At 38.7% G+C, this 18,589-nt stretch overlaps 1 protein-coding gene across 3 annotated transcripts in view; it reads left to right on the top strand.

Moving 5' to 3' along the window:
- RTN1 (reticulon 1) overlaps nucleotides 1-18,589 on the top strand; it is a gene marked incomplete at its 5' end in the record, with an annotated part of 387,521 nt that overhangs the window by 344,124 nt on the left and 24,808 nt on the right. The window contains one exon of one of the 3 annotated variants that reach the window (XM_080808577.1): nucleotides 17,252-17,312. The exons of the other annotated variants lie outside the window; for them this stretch is intronic. Within the exon in view, the coding sequence (XP_080664703.1) occupies nucleotides 17,252-17,312 (61 nt within the window). Of the gene's footprint in view, nucleotides 1-17,251; nucleotides 17,313-18,589 lie in introns of those variants that run through there. 3 annotated transcript variants of the gene reach the window in all.

Raw genomic sequence — 18,589 nt, 5'->3', positions numbered from 1 at the left:
GCCTATTTACCTGTGTGTGGTAAGCATTATCTTCTCTCTCCTGCTGATGAACCTGAACGCAGGGAACTCCTATGTGAAGGAGTGAGACCCGTACGTGGCTGAGCCAGAACTCTTTCTTCTGCCATTGCTGCATCTTAAGCAGACTAGATTCACATCCCCAAGTCCAGAGAGAAAGCAAGACCAACTTCAGAGACTCCCGGCATTTGTGTGTCCGACGGATCACTTCCTAATCGCTGTGGCATCAAGTCCTATGGTGTCCATTTCAAGAAACAGAAAGGCAGGAACTAGGAGTCAGACCTGTAGTATTTGAGCTGTCTTGTTTTCATTTTGTGCGCATTAACCAATGACTAAACAAAACAAAACACTGAGCACATCATATCCTCTCCCTTCATTGAATTCTGAGCCCCAGTCCAGCTCCATAGAGGATGGAGCAGTCCCTTACCTCGGGATGGGCCTTTTCAGGTTCAGAAGTTTTAGACCCTTTGTTTGTGCAGCCATTGGCTTCTCTGGTACAGACAGAGAGTGGTTGTTAGGAAATGTCAGGAGGCAGAAAAGTATTCTGGATCACAGCCGGTGTCTGAAGCTTGGGAAAACTGGGTCTGAACCTGACTCTGTCACTGAAGGGCTTTGGGCGTCGGGTCAAGGTACATAATTGGAGCCCCAAGATGCCCTCCCCTCTGCAGCCTCCCTACCCCCATAAAATGGGAGTATTAACAGCCCTTCTTTATAAGTTTGTTGTAGTCAAGGAGAGAATCCACGTGAAATACTTAGCCCAGTGTGTCACTTGGTATATATTAATGATTGTGTGCTATTATTGGTGTCACTCTTATTTTGAGAGTGGAGTGTTTTTCTCTGCTCTTTATGTATGAGATACATACAATATTCATTCTGTGTTATCTGACAGCTGGAAAAGGAGGAATAAGAAGGGCTTTTTTTCCCCACAAACTCCTGATGATTTGCCTTTAACAGAGGTTAAAAATAGGAAGTAAGACTCCTCCACACATCTGGTAATACTGTATAAAGAAGGACGTTCAAAGAGGGACAATTCCAACACTGGATGTTTTCCCCTTTCACAGATTTGACTCTTTGACATGTATCTTTGCAGGACAAACATCTCTTTGAAAACTTAAATAACAGCCTTTTCTCCTCCCCATGCACACTTCCATACATACCAAACACAGGCTGAGCCCATTTGTACTCCTGCCGAGTCCCCTACTCGGAGCGTGCTAGGATGGAGGAGTGGGGGCTCAGTGTGACAGTACTGCAGTCAGCTCTGTGTGGTAGTTTAGGTGGCAAAGTCCTCAAAGAATATTGTGCAAACATAACTTGCCCAGTTGACTTCTATTTTAAGGGGAATTACTGAAGAAGACTCAGTTGGGGTGCCTGGGTGGCTCAGTCAGTTAAACATCTGACTCTTGGTTTCAACTCAGAGCATGATCTCAAGGTGGTGAGACTGAGCCACACACTGGGCTCTACACTGGGCGTGAAGCCTGCTGGGGGTTCTCTCTCTCCCTCTCCCCCTCCCCAGCTCCCATGCTCTCTCACTTGCTCACTCGCTCTGTCTCTAAGATAGATAGATAAGTAAGTAAATGTCTTTTTAAAAGAAGACTTGATTAATAATCATATTGACATTTGGGACATTCCAAGGAGACTACTTCTTGATTATAATAAGCACCTTCTGACATGGCCCAAAATACGTTGCAAAAATATACTAGACATTATGATAATTGGCTGTCATTTACTTTCTTTGAGCATACTGATTTAATACATACACGCTTGTTCAGCTCATACCAGCACATATGTCTCATTTTCAAGCACATGGATGGGCTGAGAGATGGCCGTACTCCCATGGGGCTGCTAACATGTGTGGTTGAAGGAGATTGGTCAAAACACGCCTGATCTCTTCTAACTTCAAGTATAACATTGGATGTTGGTCTTGCCAATATTACCTTTAAATCAGTATCTCTTACCTTCAAGACTCTTAAAAACCATCATCTCTTAGATTAAAGAAAAATAAGAATATAATTGGGGCACAGCTCTATATTTTATACCACAAAAGTAAGTCTAATGCTAAAAACACTGAAGCTGAGGCAAAAAGCGGCCCTACGTGTATTTCTGAGATCAGTACCCCTATAAGAAGACACATCTGTGTAGATCTTCAATTAGTTAACTTCAGAAGCACTCCTACAAGGCCCCTGGACAAGAACAGAGTCAGTATAAGCATCTTTTAAAGTTCACCTCACATGAGTTTTTTGCCTGGGACTGACTATGGCCATTATTCTGAAAGAAAGAATACCTCTCTGGTCCCTGAAACTTCTAGACTTACCACTACGCAGATACCACCCAAAACATCAAAAAAAAGAGGCATTCCATGATTGTTAGGCTAGCTAAGGGTGAAGAGATGTCCATAGTTTAGGAAGCATATTGATTCAATCTTCGTGTTTTATTCCTTGTTTTTATTACTTTGTGTTTGTATTCCTTTTATTCCTTTTTTCCAGTATAGCTGTGTGCTACCGAAATTTGCAGGGTTCTTTCCTGTTACCCACAATAATTGACTCTTTTTGTCCCTTGCCTGTTTGTTTATTTTTTTCCTAACACAAAGCCCTCTCTGAAATTCCAAACCTTATATAGTGAGACTCTGGTTTCGTGGATTCAGGTTGTCTCTTGCTGAGAAAACATTTCAGTGCTATTTCAGCAGTTTCATGGGCTCTCAGATTCACATTTTTTCTAAAAATTTCCTTATAGATCTGTTAGGGGTGGTTTACAAAATTGTAACTGTTTGCAAAATTTACTGCTGTGCTGTAAATGTTTAATGAGATCATTATTTTTAATCCAGTTCCTGGTCCTTGTTCATTAGTGCATGTTCAGCAGAGGAAACATTTTTTAGGGGGGAGGAGGTGACTTTGTACTAATAAGCACTATTATGAAATCATCAGTATCTTCATTGTATGATGTACGATTTGTTGAAAATATTTCTTTTACACTGATACACAAGGCACATTTTTGCCACAGCAACCCATTTCTTTAGTTATTCTATTTGCTGTAGCTTTCTGTCAACGTGATCAATGATGACCTTCAAAGAAAGTGGTTGAAAATACTGAACTCGGGGTGCCTGAGTTCAGTCAGTTAAGCATCTGCCTTTGGCTCCGGTTGTGATCCCAGGGTCCTGGGATCAAGCCCTACATCGGGCTCCCTTCTCAGCGGGAAGTCTGCTTGTCCCCCTCTCCCTGCCACTCCCCCTGCTTATGCTCTCTGTGTGTGTGTCAGATAAATAAATAAAATCTTAAAAAAAGAAAGAAAGAAAAGAAAATGTCTAACTTACAGTGAGGATACAATTGCAGGAAATGGAAGGAGAAGGCGTTGTTGCTTGTCACTGGAACAAAGAGTCTATGTAATAATCGAGGCATCAGGAAAAAAAAACATACAAGCGTTAGCCCTGCTACATATAGAAGTTCAGTCAGTGACCTGTCAGTAGGAATGCTTCTGGCTGCAAGTGACAGAAAAATCCAAACTAATATCAGTGTGAACCAAAAGGACATTGAGTGTGCATTTAATAAGAAGTTTAGAAGTAGGAGAGGGGCATGTGGGTGGTTCAGTCGTTATAGTGTTTCCCTTTGATTCAGATCATGATCCCGGAGTCCTGCTCAGCAGGGAGCCTGCTTCTCCCTCTCTCTCTGCCCCTCTCCCCACTCATGCTCTCTCTCACTTGCTCTCTCTCGCTCTCTCAAATAAATAAAATCTTAGGAAAAAGAAGTTTAGAAGTAGAAGATACCAGAGACACTGATGGTTCAATACAGCCACAATATTTGGGCACTATACTCTTCACAGTTATCATGGCCTTCTCTTCATGATCACAAGATGGCTGCAGCAGTTCCAAGTGACATGTCCTCAAAGAAAGCTGGGGGCAGTGAGGGTGAGAAACAGGTTCTCCTTGCTTCTTAATCAGGAAAACAATCTTTCCCAGAAGCCCTCCAGCAGACTTTCCTTTCTGTCTTACTGGCTAAAACCTGGCTTTATTGTCACTGCTATATGCAAGGTATTCTGGAAAAGCTAGTCTGTGTGTGTTTGCATGTGTGTGTGTGTGTGTGAGAGAGAGAGAGAGAGAGAGAGAGAGAGAGGAAACATTGTTATATATACAGTTAGCTACTGACCAACAGGTAGCAACAAAAGAAACAAAGTCTGGAGTCACCCACAGTTAGAAGACAGGGATGTATGAAAGGCAAGTCTGAAGAATTGAATCCTTAGTAAGGAAAAAAGTCTGCAAATAGAGTCATGCCCCCGGCTAGTGGAAATGTGCAGACTGCAAAAACCGATTCAAGTTATGTCCAGCAATAGAAATTCTGAGAAATGTGATGGGAAGGGAGAACCAGGAAAAGACAGCAATAAGCTCAAGTTGTCAAGGAGCTCCGGAGAGAATTTTGGCTGGAGCCAGAGTTGTGCTGTCAGTAGAGGCTGAGACAGAGAACAAGGCTGGCTCGGAGGGTGGGCTGAGTGGTAATCCAAGCTGCCATGCAAAGTTGCCAGGTTGTGCCCTTTGTCAGAGTGCCTGGCCAACATGGCAAATGAGGCTTAATTCCCGCTCACACTCTGTCCACCAAGCCTCATGCTGAGATGCAGCATTGCAGCCATCTGGAGGAGGAATCTTTTTTTTAACTGCATATAATCTTTTTTATTAATTCTGGTATGGTTAATATACAATGTTATATTAGTTTCCAGTGTACAATATAGTGATTCAGCAGTTCTATACATTACTCAGTGCTCATCATGTTCACTGTATTCTTAATTCCCATCATCTATTTTACCCATTCCCCCACTTACCTCCCCTCTGGTCACTACCAGTTTGTTCTCTATAGTTAAGAGTCTATTTTTTGCTTTGTCTCTTTTTTCTTAGTTCATTTGTTTCTTAAATTCCACAAATGCATGAAATCATATGGTATTTGTCCATCTCTGACTGACTTTTTTTTCACTTAATGTTATATACTCTCTAGATCCATCCATGCCATTGCAGATGGGAAGCTTTCATTCTTTTTATGGCTGTGTAATATTCTATCGTGTATATATACACCACATCTTCTCTATTCATTCATCTATCAGGGGACACTTGGGCTGCTTCCATGTCTTGGCTATTGTAAATAATGTAGCAATAAACATAAGAATGCATGTATCTTTTTTTAATTACTGTTTTCATATTCTTTGGGTAAATACCCAGTACTGGAATTACTAGATCACATGGATATTCTATTTTTAACTTTTTGAGGAACCTCAATACTATTTTCCACAGTGACTGCAACAATTTGCATTCCCCCGCAGCACTGCATGTCTTCTTCTCCACATCCTTGCCAACACTTGTTTCTTGTGTGGTTTTGTTTTATTTATTTATTTTTAAGTAATCTCTACACTCCATGTGGGGCTCAGACTCACAACCCTGAGATCAAGAGTTACATGCTATTCTGAATAAGCCGGCCAGGTGCCCTGGTTTCTTGTGTGTCTGATATTAACCATTCTGACAGGTATGAAGTGATGTCTCAGTTTTTTCACTTTCTTGATAGTATCCTTTGATGTACAAAAGTGGTTTGGTTTCTTTTAGAAGTCAAAAAAGGATCAAAATTGAAGTCAGTTTATCTGTTTTCTTTTGTTCAGTGTACTTTGGTGTCATATCTAAGAAACCTCTGGCTTGTCCAAGATCGTGATGATTTATGCCTGTTTTCTTCTAAGAGAGATCTAGTTTTATCTCTCACGTTAAGTCTTTGATCTATTATGAGTTTTGTATAGCAAGTTGTCCCAGCACCATTGTTGAAAATATTGTTCTTATCCCCACTGAATGGTCTTGGCACCCCTTGTTGCTAATCAGTCTACTGTATATATTAGGGTTTATTTTGGGACTTTCAATTTTATTCCATTAACCTATGTGTTTAGTCTTATGTCAGTACCACACTGTCTTGGTTAATGTAGCTTTGTAGTAGGTTTTGAAATTAGTAAGTGTGAGACCTACAACTTTGTTTCTATTTCAAGATTGTCTTGTCTGTTATGGGCCCCTTGCATTTCCATATGAATTTTAGGATTAGTCTGTTGATTTCTGAAAGAAAGAAGTTTTTTTCTGAAAGAAAAAAAACTTAGCTTGGATTTTGACAGGATTGTGTTGAACCTACAGATTAATTTGGGGAATATTGCCATCTTAGCAATATTAAGCTTTTTGATCTATGAACAAAAATGTCTTTCCATTTAATTAAGTCCTCTTTAATTTCATTCAACAATGTTTTATAGTTTTCAAAATATAAGCTTTACACTTTCTCTGTTAAATTTATTCCTAAGTATTTTATTCTTTTTTAAAAAAGATTTTATTTATTTATTTGAGAAAGAGAAAGAGTGAGAGCAAGAGCAGGCAGAGAGAAAGGGGGAAGCAGGCTCCCCACAGAGCAGGGAGCCTGACGTGGGGCTCAATCCCAGGACTCCGGGATCATGACCTGAGCTGAAGGCAGATGCTTAACTGGCTGAACCACCCAGGCACACTTATTTTATTCTTTTCTTTGCTATTATAGATGTAATTTTTTTATTAGCTTCATTTTTGGATTGTTCACTGCTAGTGTGTAGAAATACAGTTGGTTTTTGTACACTGATCTTACATCCTGCAAACTGCTAGACTTGTTTATTGCCTCTAAATATTTTTTTTTTATTCCTATAATTTTCTATCTACAAGCTCATTTTGTCTGACAGTTTTACTTGTTCATTTCCAATCTGGATCAGTTTTATTTCTTTTTCTTGTTACATTGCCCTGGCTAGAATCTCCAGTGCGATACTGAATAGAAATTGCCAGAGCAAACATCCTTGTCTCGCTCCAGATCTTACAGGGAAAGATTTCAGTCTTTTGCCATTTAGTTTCCTGTTAGCTGTGAGGTTTTTTTGTTTTTGTTTTTGTTTTGTTTTGTTTTTTTGAGATTCCTTTTTATCAGGTTAAGAAAGTTTCCTTCTATTCCTAGTTTGTTGAACATTTTTTATTGTGAAAGGGTAATCAATTTCTCAAATGGTTTTTTCTGCATTGAGATGATTACGTGGGTCTTGTCCTTTATTCTGTTAAGTTGGTATTTTACATTGATTGTTTTATCACTGGCATAAATCCCATTTAGTCATGGTGTATCCTTTTTATATGTTGCTGGATTCAGCTTGGCAGTATTTTGTTGAGAAATTTTGCATCTATATTCTTAAGGAATGTTGATATGTAATTCTCCTTTTTCATAATGCCATTATCTGCTTTTTATCAGGGTAATAGTGACCTCAAAGAGTGTGATGGAAAGTTTTCCCACTTCCTCTTCTTTTTGGAAGAGGAAGGAAGAAGGAAGGAAGGAAGGAAGGAAGGAAGGAAGGAAGGAAGGAAGAGGAAGAAGAAGGAAGGATTGGTGTTATGTATTCTTTAAATGTTTGGTAGAATTCACCAGTGAAACCAGGCAGAGCTGGGCTTTTCTTAGTGGGAAGTTTTAAAATTACTAATTCAATGTCTGTTCATCTCAATCTATTCTTATTTTCTCCCCTTGAGTTGGTTTTAGTAGTTTATTTCTTTCTAAAGATTTGTTCATTTTCATCTAGGTTATCGAATTTGTTTGTCTGTATTGTTCATAGTATTTCTCTATAGTCCTTCTAATTCTGAAAGGTTGGTAGCAATGTTCCATCACTGATTTTAGTAATTTGAGTCTTTATCTGTTTCTTCTCAGTCATTCTAGCTAAAGGTTTGTCAACTTTGTTGATATTTTTTAAAAAACCAAGTTTTGGTTTCATTAATTTTCTATATTGTTTTTCCTATTTCATTAATTTCTGTTCTAATCTCTATCACTCCATCCATCTGCTTGCTTTGGGTTTAGGTTGTCCACCTTTTCTAGTCTCTTAAGGCAGAAGTTTAGGTTGTTGATTTCTTTTTTTCTATCATAGGTGTTTACAGCTATACATTTCCCTCTAAGTATTACTTTGGCTGTACCCTCTGGATATTTGTTTCATTTTCATTCATTTTGAAATATTTTTAAATTTCCCTTGTGATTTCTTCTTTGACCCATTGCTTATTTAGAAGTATATTAAGTTTCACATATTTGTGAATTATAAATTTCCTTGTTATCAATTTCTAATTTTATTCCAAGTGGTTAGAGAATACATTTTGTACAATATCCATCCTATTAAAATGTATTGTTCAAATGTCTATCATATAATTGAAGTAATATGATCAATCCCTCACCATATCTGTTAACAGAAGAAGAGGTGAACCCTTTTTTGTGGGAAAATAGCATCAACTGCCTATCTGTATGATTCTTGAATACACAACATCTATCATACTGTAAAACATTACTAGACATGTGAGAGAGGCAAGAACATGTGACTGATAAACAACAAAAAAGACAATAGGGATGGATCTAGAGGGTATAATGCTATGTGAAATAAGTCTGTCAGGGGAAAGACAAATACCATGTGATTTCACTCATATGTGGAATATAAAAAACAAAGCAAAACAAAACAAAACAAAACAAAAAGACAAACCAAAAAAACAGACTCTTGCCTAGAGAGAACAAACTGATGGTGACCAGAGTGGAGGTGGGCAGGCAGATGGATGATGTAGGTAAAGAGGATTAAGAATACACTTAATCATGATGAGCACTGAGAAACATATAGAATTGTTGAATCACTAATTGTATAGCTGAAACTAGTATAACACTGTATGATACCTATGCTGGAATTTAGAAAGACAGAGACAATAGAAGCTGACTGATAGATAAGCTGGATATTGAAGTTAGATCAAGTCTTTCAAGTAACTATTATAAATATGTGAAAGAAAATGGATAAAAAGAAGGAAAATTTCATCAGAGAAGGGGTATTTATGAAAATAAAATCAAGTGCATGTTCTAGAACTAAAATTTCTGAAATTAAAACTTACTTAGCTCTTTGGACACAGAAGAAGATAAAATTAGTGAATTCAAAAATAGCTCAATAGGAAATATCCAAAGTAGTGAAAAAACTGAATAAAAATATGAAAAGAACAAAGTATAAAAAACTTGGCAGAAGGCCAGACCTATGAATAATTGGATTTATAGGAAAAGAGAGAGAAAATGGGGCAGACGGAATATTTGAAGAAATATTGTTGAGACTTTTTTTTTTCAAAATTGGTAAAAGGCATCAATCAATATACAGATTGGAGAAGCTCAATAGACACCAAAGGAAATATAACCTTATTATAATCACACTGCATAAAACCAAAGCAAAGGATAAAAATCCTATAACAAACCTAGCTTAAAAATCCTGATACAAAACTTAAGAAGGATATTACAAGAAAAGAAAGGAAGAGGACAGATCTCATGAATATAGACAGAAAATGTCTACACAAATCATTAGCAAATTGACTCACATTTGAGTAGAAATATATAAAAAGAATGTCACATCAGTACAGAGTAAGTGGAGTTTACAGTTGTAAGATTCTTTTATTGCATAGGAAATTGTGAAAGTACTATATACAATAGACTCCAGTAAGTTAAGGTTGAACATTATCATTGTAAGGGAATCACCAACGTATTTAAAAAGGTGTAACTAGAAAATTATTGTGGGAAATAAATGGATTAATAAAAAGCATACTTGATTATTTTGAGAGAAGGCAAGAAAGGCAGAACAAATGAGCAAGGAGATTTGATAAATAAGAAATAAATAGCAAAATGATGGACTTAAATCCAACTATATTAATGATTACATTAAATGTAAATCGACATAACACTCACCTTCAAAAAACAAAGATTGTTAGCTGGAATTAAAAACAAGACCCAAGAATATACTGTTTTTAAGAACATCAAAAGATACAGATAGTTTGAAAGTAAAGGATGGGAAAAGACATACCATGCAAACATGATATGTCAGAAAGCTGTTGTGTATATATCCATATCAGCCAAACTAAACTTTGAGTCAAGGAGTGTTACTAGAGATAAGGAGGAGCATTTCATAAAGATAGAAGGATTAACTCAACAGTAAGACATGGTAATTCTAAATTTATAAGAGCTCAATATATATAAAGCTATATAAATGGACAGAATTGGAAGGAAAATAGGTTAATCAACATGAAAGATAGATGTTGTGATATACTTATTTCAATATCGGGCAGACATACAGCCAAAAAATTAGTAGGGAGATAGATTATTTGAAGAATGTTGTTAACCAGTGTGACTAAATTGACATTTATAGAACACCCTTAAAACTTTAGAATATGCATTCATGTCCAGTTAACACATGTATCAAAATCAATCATATTTGGGAATGCCTGGGTGGCTCAATCAACTAAGCCTCCAACTCTTGACTTCAGCTCAGGTCAGGATCTCTCAGGGTCATAAGATCAAGCCTCATGTTGGGCTCCACACTCAGTGCTGAGTCTGCTTCTCTTCCCTCTCTCTATCTCTGGCCCTCCCCCTGCTCGCTCGCTCTCAAACAAACAATAAATCTTTTAAAAAGAAATAGATTATATCCAGAGTCTAAAGCAAGTCTTGACAAGTTTCAATGGATTAAAATTGTATAGAGTTTGTTGTCTAACTATAGGTGAATTAAACTGAAAATAAACAATAGGATAGTTAGAACAAGCCTCAGAAGTTTATAATCAATGGACCAAAGAAAAAAAATCACAATGACTGTTAGAAAATATTTTGAACTGAACAGTAACATGAACATAATGTATCAAAACTTGTAGGTTGCCACTAAAACAGTGCTGAGAGGGAATATTATACTTTTAAATGAATATGAATATATTAGAAAAGAAGAAAGGCTGAAAATAATCTAAGCTTCTATTTTGTGGAGCTAATGAAAGAAAAATGAAAGTAAAAGAAGGAAATAATGGTAATAGAATGAAATAGCATATACAAATATATACAAAGGAGAAAAAAACAAAAGAAAAATTTTATTATTTGAAATTAATTCATAATATTGATCAATCTCCAATAAGATGATTAAGAAATGAAGAGAAAAAAATAAAACTGACCAGTATCACAACTGAAAAAGTAGACATGGCTATACTACTTCAGATTATTAAAAACATAAAATTATGTTATGAAAATTTACAGCAATAAATTTGACAACATATTTAAAATGGATAAATTGATTTGAGGAAAATGAAACTTGCTAAAATTGATATAAACAGAAGTTAAAAATCAAAATGTCACATTAGAACCATATGGGGTATATCCAAGGAGTGCAAGGTTGGTTTAACATTCAAAATTCAATCCATGTAATTTATGTATTAACTGAATTAAGGATGAAATCCCTGTGATCATTTCAGTAGCCTCAGTAGAAGCACTTGATAGAATTCAGTACCTATTTATGACAGAAACTCTCAAAAAAAATAGGTATAGAACGAACTTGCCCTAATCTGATAAAAGCTAAAATATTCACGGCCAACATCATATTTAATGGTAAAATTTTGAGCACACTTTTTCCCTGAATCCAGGAGTAAGACAAAAAAGATATACCCTTTACCACTTCTACTCAGCATTATATGTGGAAGTACTAGCCAGTGCAGTTAAGTCAAAGTAAAGAAGTAAAATCATAAAGATTAGAAGGGAAGAAATAACACCACATTTATTCGGAAAAGATATGATAATGTACATATAAATTTCAAAAGAATCCACAATTAGAGTTAATAAGTGAGTTCATTAGCAAGATTACTATCCAAAAATCTATTAACCTGGTATAGTTTTTTCTGTCTCTACTTTTAACTTTACTGTGGCAGTATGTTTTAGGATTTTCTTTTATAAACATCCTTTACTTAGATTTTTTTCATCCAATCTGAGTTTCCATCTTCTTGGTTAGCATTATTTGTATATATTTAGATGTTTTCTGCTACTTTGTTTTATTCTTTCTATTTACTAGTTCTCTACTTTGCTTCTCATATTTTTCCTTTCCTGACTTCAATTTGATTTATTAATAACTTTGTTTATACATTTTATTCATTTAGAAGTTATATGTTCTAGTTATTTCTGGTGATGACCCTTAAATGTTGAACTTACAAATTTGAATTTTCATAGCCTAAAATTAAGATCTAAAAAAAATTTTAAATTAAATTAAGATCTCTACTGTTCTCCTGAATAGTACTAAGACATTAGGATGCTTTTTACTTTTATCACTCTGTCCTACCTTGCGTTCTATTTTTGTCTACTACTTTAATTTCACCTTTCTTTTACAAACCCCTCCCCCAAATTAGCCATTGCCAATTTTTACAATTAGTGTTCTTTCATGAATTTCCCTTATTCCTTCTAAGTTTAGTTTTCTTCTTCCGGAAGCACCAACCTTGGTCACTTTTTCTGCAGGGTTCATAGTTAGGAAATTCTCTCATTTCTTACATTTGAAAATACCTATATTAGTCTTGCTGGGTACAGAAATCTAGATGATAGTTATTTTCCCTCACTACTTTGAAAACGTTATTCCATTGCCTTCTGGCTTCAGTTAATAAAAAGACTGCTGCTGGCCCAACAGTTTCTCAGGGCAATGTGGTGTTCACTTTTGCCTACTTTTAAGATTTCCTCTTGTCTTTGATGCCCTGCAGTTTCACTTTGATGTGGGTCAGGGTATTGATTTCCTCTTGTCTTGCACAGGGCCAAAATGTATGTCTTTTAACAATTCTGGAAAACCCCAAGCCAAATCTGGATAAATTATTCAACTTCTCAAGATGTTATTCCTCCCCTTGAAACTCTACAGCGTTTCCTTCATTTACGGACAGTATTATTGGCCCTGTCTCACTGTCCCCTGCAGCTGTCTGTGTTTTAAGTTTCCATATCTGTATGCCAGGAAAGCCCCGTCACTCAGACTGGTAATCCTATTTTTTTGTTCATAACTCAGCTTTATTATCATCTATTTTCCGAAGCCTTTCCTAAAACCTTTTCTTCCCCTTAATCACTGTGTATCCACTCTTTCCTGCTCATACACCTATCTGTTGATTGCATTTATGTATTTATATGTAAATCTCCCCCATTAAACTCAAGTTTCCAGTGGCAGTTCCTTTTGTATTTACAGAATCAGGCAGTTTGGGCACCATAAATGTTTGCAGATTGAATGGATGAATGAATCTAGAAAATGAAGGTAAACACTATCTACCTCATACGGGTCTGTAACAACTAAGTATATACCATATGAGAAAGCACCCAGCAAATAACAAGTGCTAAGCTCCTGTTCGATTTAAAGCCAATTTATGCATTATTTTGGTGCAGTGGGTTATGTGCCAAATTGGTTGTTACTTTAAATTTCCTTATTCCATATGGCATAAAGCAGAGTTCTGAGTGTTCTTTGATCATAATGAAGTACTTTTTTTGGTTTTGTGCCTTTTCTTCCAATTGCTATATTTCTCAGAGCATTAAACACACACACACACACACACACACACACACACACACACACCAAACATGGAGTTCTATGAGCTGCCTATAGTTTACCAGCTATTACATTCTGTCCTGAAACTCAGTGCATCTGTAAATGCTCTTCTCTCATATAGCTAAATGGCCTTCTCCTTCTCTTTTGTTTGGCGTCTGCTTTAATTTTACCTTATGAAATAGGCCTTTGCTGACCCTCCTCATAAAATAGAAAACTTCCACCCCACTCCCATTCTCTATCCCCTTTACCTGCTTCATTTCCCCCCCGTACACCTGTCCACAAGTAAAATATACATTTACCTCTTTTATTATTATTTGCCCATCCTACTAACATAAAACTTCTTAAAAGTAGCAATTTTGCAGGGTACCTGGGTGGCTCAGTGGGTTAAGCCTCTGCCTTTGGCTTGGGTCATGATCTCAGGATCCTGGGATCGAGGCCCACATCGGGCTCTCTGCTCAGTAGAGAAACTGTTTCCTGCTCTCTCTTTGCTTGCCTCTCTGCCAACTTGTGATCTCTCTTTCTCTGTCAAATAAATAAATAAAACCTTTTTTTTAAAAAAATAGAAATTTTGCTTTATGCCTAGAACAGTGTCTAACATACAGTAGGTGCTCAATAATTATTTATTGACTAAATATGTCAATATAGGTGTACTGATTCTTATCAGTAAAGTCCTGGGGCAACAAAACCCAGATGCCATACAGCCACTCTGGGCATGGTGGTCTTTAACATTTCTCTTGATCTGGAATGAGATTTCAAAATTTGACAATCTTGTTTTTTCCTTGAATCGAATGCCTACAGCATGATTTCATCCTGAAAACTAAAGACATCACTTCCCCTCCTGGCAGGCACCTAAACCAAGTTCTGAGCTGGCTGTGTACAAAGCCCGTCTGTTCTCTCCTGGTTTAAAGACAGTGGCAGTTCCTGCCTGCTTTTAGCAAGCCTTATTTTGCTTTCTGTTTTCTTTCACCACTCAAGGACAATTTACATATCTTTTCTACCCATTTTATCATTTTGATCTTGGCAAGAGCTTTTAATTAATACTGTGTGGGTACTTGTGCAAAAAAAAGTACCTGCTTACAGTGTCTGCAAAAAAGAAACTCTTATTATTTCATAGACACAAGCATCTAAAGCTGTAATTCATTTGTATAATTCATTTCTCATTGTGAGAGAAAGGTCCAAAGGGGATAACTACTTGCTAAAGGCCACATAACTAATTTCTGCCACGGAAGTGGGTCTCAACGTCCACATCCCCCAATTCTCAATCAAGTTCTTCACACTTTTCTGCCTGATTTTTCTTTAATACATTCATTTATGTTTTCTCCTACCACCTACACCTTAACCTAAAGCCCCTCAATTCATATCTCACTGCTGTGTGTCTCTGTGGCATCAGATGCCTTACCTCAACCTTCAACTATCAGACTGTTATCTTGACTTTCTGGGCATCATCAAGCTTCTGTCTTCAGATTCAGCATGACTAAAAAGAATGTGGTCTTTCAGCACTGCTGACATTCTAAGGTCAACGTGGTGGCCCAGGAAAATACATGGCCCAAGAAGGCTGACACAGCTCCCCTCCACTTGAGGGAGAGTTAGCCTCTTCCTGCCCTCCCCAGCCAGGGATGCGCTGCCCTCAGCTCGCTGCACAGTACTGCCCATCAGATGAGCCGTGAACAGGGGCTCTGCTAACATGGTAGACACTTAGTACTCGCCATTAAAGGTAACTGGGGGGGGGCACCAGCTGGACTTAGGACTGATGACTGGGGCTATCATTGGACTGGCAGTGCCTCCTAGTGGCCAAGGCTCCAAAGGTTTTTCAACTGAAAAGGAGCCAGGATAAGCAGCCCACATGGCAACCTGCTTCCTTCTGAGTCTTGTTCCCACCTGTTTTTAGTTTGTCCAGCCCTACTTCATACAGCGAGAATTCATTGCTGGTCAGATCATCACGTACATGTCTTTTCAGTATTTTCTGACCGATTTCCCAAACATGACCATGATGATGAAAAAAATTTGGGGTAGGGTTGGAAATATAAATAAAAACATCACTACAATCACTGGAGCAGGTCAGTTTGAAAAGTGCTTTGTAATAACTCTTTTCCTTCCTGTAAGCCCCATGGGAGCTCTGACACCCCTTCTTCTTGTAGGAGATTTCAGCTGCCCAGAAGTGCCAAATCATCCTCCTGGTCTCATTCTTATTAAGCTTCCTTAGTAATTTCACTTATGTTACAGACCAATGGAGAGAAGCTTGGTTTCTCTGGAAACTTGCATTTTAATTATATATATATATATATATATATATATATATATATATATAATTCCAAAGATCACATTTTAAAGTGTATACTCTTCATAAAATGAAAGACAAATCATAGCTACAAGCATAACCTTGAGACTACTCTCTTTAAGTCCTTGTTGATGCAGGATGTGCAAATGTAGGTTTGGATCTGGCAAGGAACCTCTTTGGGAACTGTGGAAGAATCATGAAGACTCCATTTATCCTCGAGGGAGAGAGAGAAATACTTTATAAAAGATGATGTCATGCCACAACAAGTAAAATGGGGACTCTTCCTTCTGTATGCCCCTATAGTTCCAAAGGTGTCCTCTAGCCCCATGTTATATTTTGTCTCCCCAAGGGTCCTGCCACTAGGACTGCCTTCCCCAGACAATGCCCAAATTCCAGTCCTTTCTCTCTGTCTCTATATTTTCCTCATCAAAATGTACCTATCCCTCCATCCATTCTCTCAAGTTCTTGGTGTATAATCTGATAAAGTATATCATGGTGAGATTTAAATAGTAGGTCACCACCCACTGTTCTCCTCCTCCCGTTGACATCTGCATTATAACTGGGGACTTGAGTCTCTTGACTCACTGGGTTTGGAAACCTACTTTCTATCTTCCAAATGATACACACAGCCCACCTCCATGTGCCCCCAAACACTCAATCCCAAAGATGATGCTGTTGAGGCAGAATACCCTTTGCTTTCCTGAGTTCTTTTTGGATGTCTCCACAACTGACCTCCTGGAGTGTCCGTGCAGTGATCAATAACTCCACATGCGAGAGTCCAGGGCTTTGCACCGGAGCCTACAGGCACCGCATTCTGATAGGTATTTATTCATTCCAACCACAAACTGAGCTGGAGAAGAGGGGCAGCCGGAAAAACACACAAGACCTGCTGAGCAGCAGGATTTCTTTACAGTGATTGTGGCTTGCCAACAAAGGTTTTGGATAGCCATAGAACATTCCAGAAAGAGGAAGAGATCTGGCAATTGCTTGGAAGATGCCAGGCACTTAAAATAAATCGTGGCCAGAATGTAAAGAAATGGGGAAGAGAGGTGAGTGAGCAAATGGGGACAACGGGGGGGGGGGGGGGGCATTCTCCTGAAAGCCAGACATCCGTACTGCCATCACCTAAGTCTTACCCAACAGGTTTCTTGGGTGTCTCAGAAATTTCTAGAATATGCACCCTGTGTCAAGAACTCCCTGGAACGGTTCAAGTGCCGCACTCAGATCCCCACCCTTGGCCCTTTTGCCCTCCTCTTCTCCCGCCTCCCCACACCTTGACCGCTTTTGTGCCTCCTGGGTTAGAACCGGCTCAGCGATATCCGGGGCCGCCCCCCAGGATCGCCGGCGGAGCCCGCGCCCTCGCGTCGAGCGGCGGCCGCAGCCCCGCGCGCGCAGGCAGCCCCGGGGCCGCGCCGCGCTGATTCGCTGCCGCGGAGACTGCGGCGCCCGCGACGCGCCCGCCCCTCGCCGCGCGCTGGCTGGTGCAGCCTCAGTCAGTCTGCAGCCGCGCGGCCACCGCGAGCCCTGCCGCTGCAGCCGGGGCGCCGACCCTGAGTGCCAGTTCCGCGCCCCCGAGGACAGCAACGGCGAGCCCCCCAAGCCCGCAAGATGCAGGCCACTGCCGACTCCACCAAGATGGACTGTGTATGGAGCAACTGGAAAAGTCAGGGTATTCTATTTATTTCAGTAGTGCATGCCTGCGGTGCACGGGAACCCCGGGACCCGGACTCGGCCATTGTGCAGCATTTCACCTGTGGGACCTATGCATGCTTCATACCCGAGAGCTTTCTGTTGGGGGGAGTAAACTTGTCATGTCAAATCAACAAGGATGGTGTTTGGATTCTTTTCCTCTTTTTTTTTAAACCCCCCACCCCCACCCCTTTGTTTTCTTGTTGTAATGCTAGAAATTTAAATAATGCATCAGTTGCCTCCTCCGGGAGTTCTTTTGGCATCCGTTGATTGTTCAGGACTTGTTTAATCTCTTCTCAGCCCCGGAGTTAAAATGCTTTCTTATTGTTCCATGCATCCCAGGCCATTTAATTTCTGCCTGAAAGGTTGAAATCTCCTGATAGAACCATTAAGTGAGAGGGCTCTAGTGCATCCTTTTGAGAGGGACACACCCATTTCAGGGTTGTTATTTGTGGTCACACAAAGGAGACTGGAAATGCAGACTAGCTCTGGAAATCCTGAAAATATGATGGCGTAGCCACATATTAGGATGGTTCACTTTGAAATATTTCAGGGTTTTTGTCTGTCATTTGGGTAACCTGTAACTACTATTTATTAAGAATGGGTATCTGCGATACAAATAGAGGGGAAATACAAAGCAGTGCGGAGTGCCCTCTGATATAACAGATTTATTTTGAAACAGTCCATATTAGCACTGGGTGTGGCCACCCTCCAGCCTCGCTGGGATTGCTTTTCAGCCATTTTTATTCAGCCTCATACTTCACACATCCATCTCTCCTTTGTTACATTAAGATTCCCTCCTTCACCTTGCTCAGTTTGAGATTATGAGGAGAAAGTGAGAATTTGGAAGAATGAATTATGTGTGCTAAACTCGGGCATTCGTAAGATGAAGTGTCTTTCAATCTTTAACAAATAAGGTTCTGAAGAAGGCGCATTTGGCTTAACCTGAAGGGTTGCAGTGTTCCTCAGGGGACCAAAAATACTCTGGAGCAGAAGCTGATTTTTTTTTTTTCTTAATCTGGCATCTTTCCTTTGTCATTTTATATCACAGAAAGAATAGAATGTCTTTTCATCTTTAGTGCCCCTGTAAGATTTTTCGTAAGTAAATTTTTTAAGCAAAGATAAAGTAAACGTGAATATCAGAATTAAGAGCACATTAGCTATCTCTTATTCATTGGTTTGGGTGGTGGTGACATAAAATGGAACAGTCGAGTTCAAATTATGTGGGTCTATTGAAAATACAACTGTCAAAAGTAA

The sequence above is a fragment of the Martes martes genome (assembly GCF_963455335.1).
Source record: "Martes martes genome assembly, chromosome: 7".
In the NCBI taxonomy this organism is placed as follows: Eukaryota; Metazoa; Chordata; class Mammalia; order Carnivora; family Mustelidae; genus Martes; species Martes martes.
The sequence above is the reverse complement of the archived record's forward strand: the minus strand, read 5'-3'. Positions and strand labels throughout refer to the sequence as shown.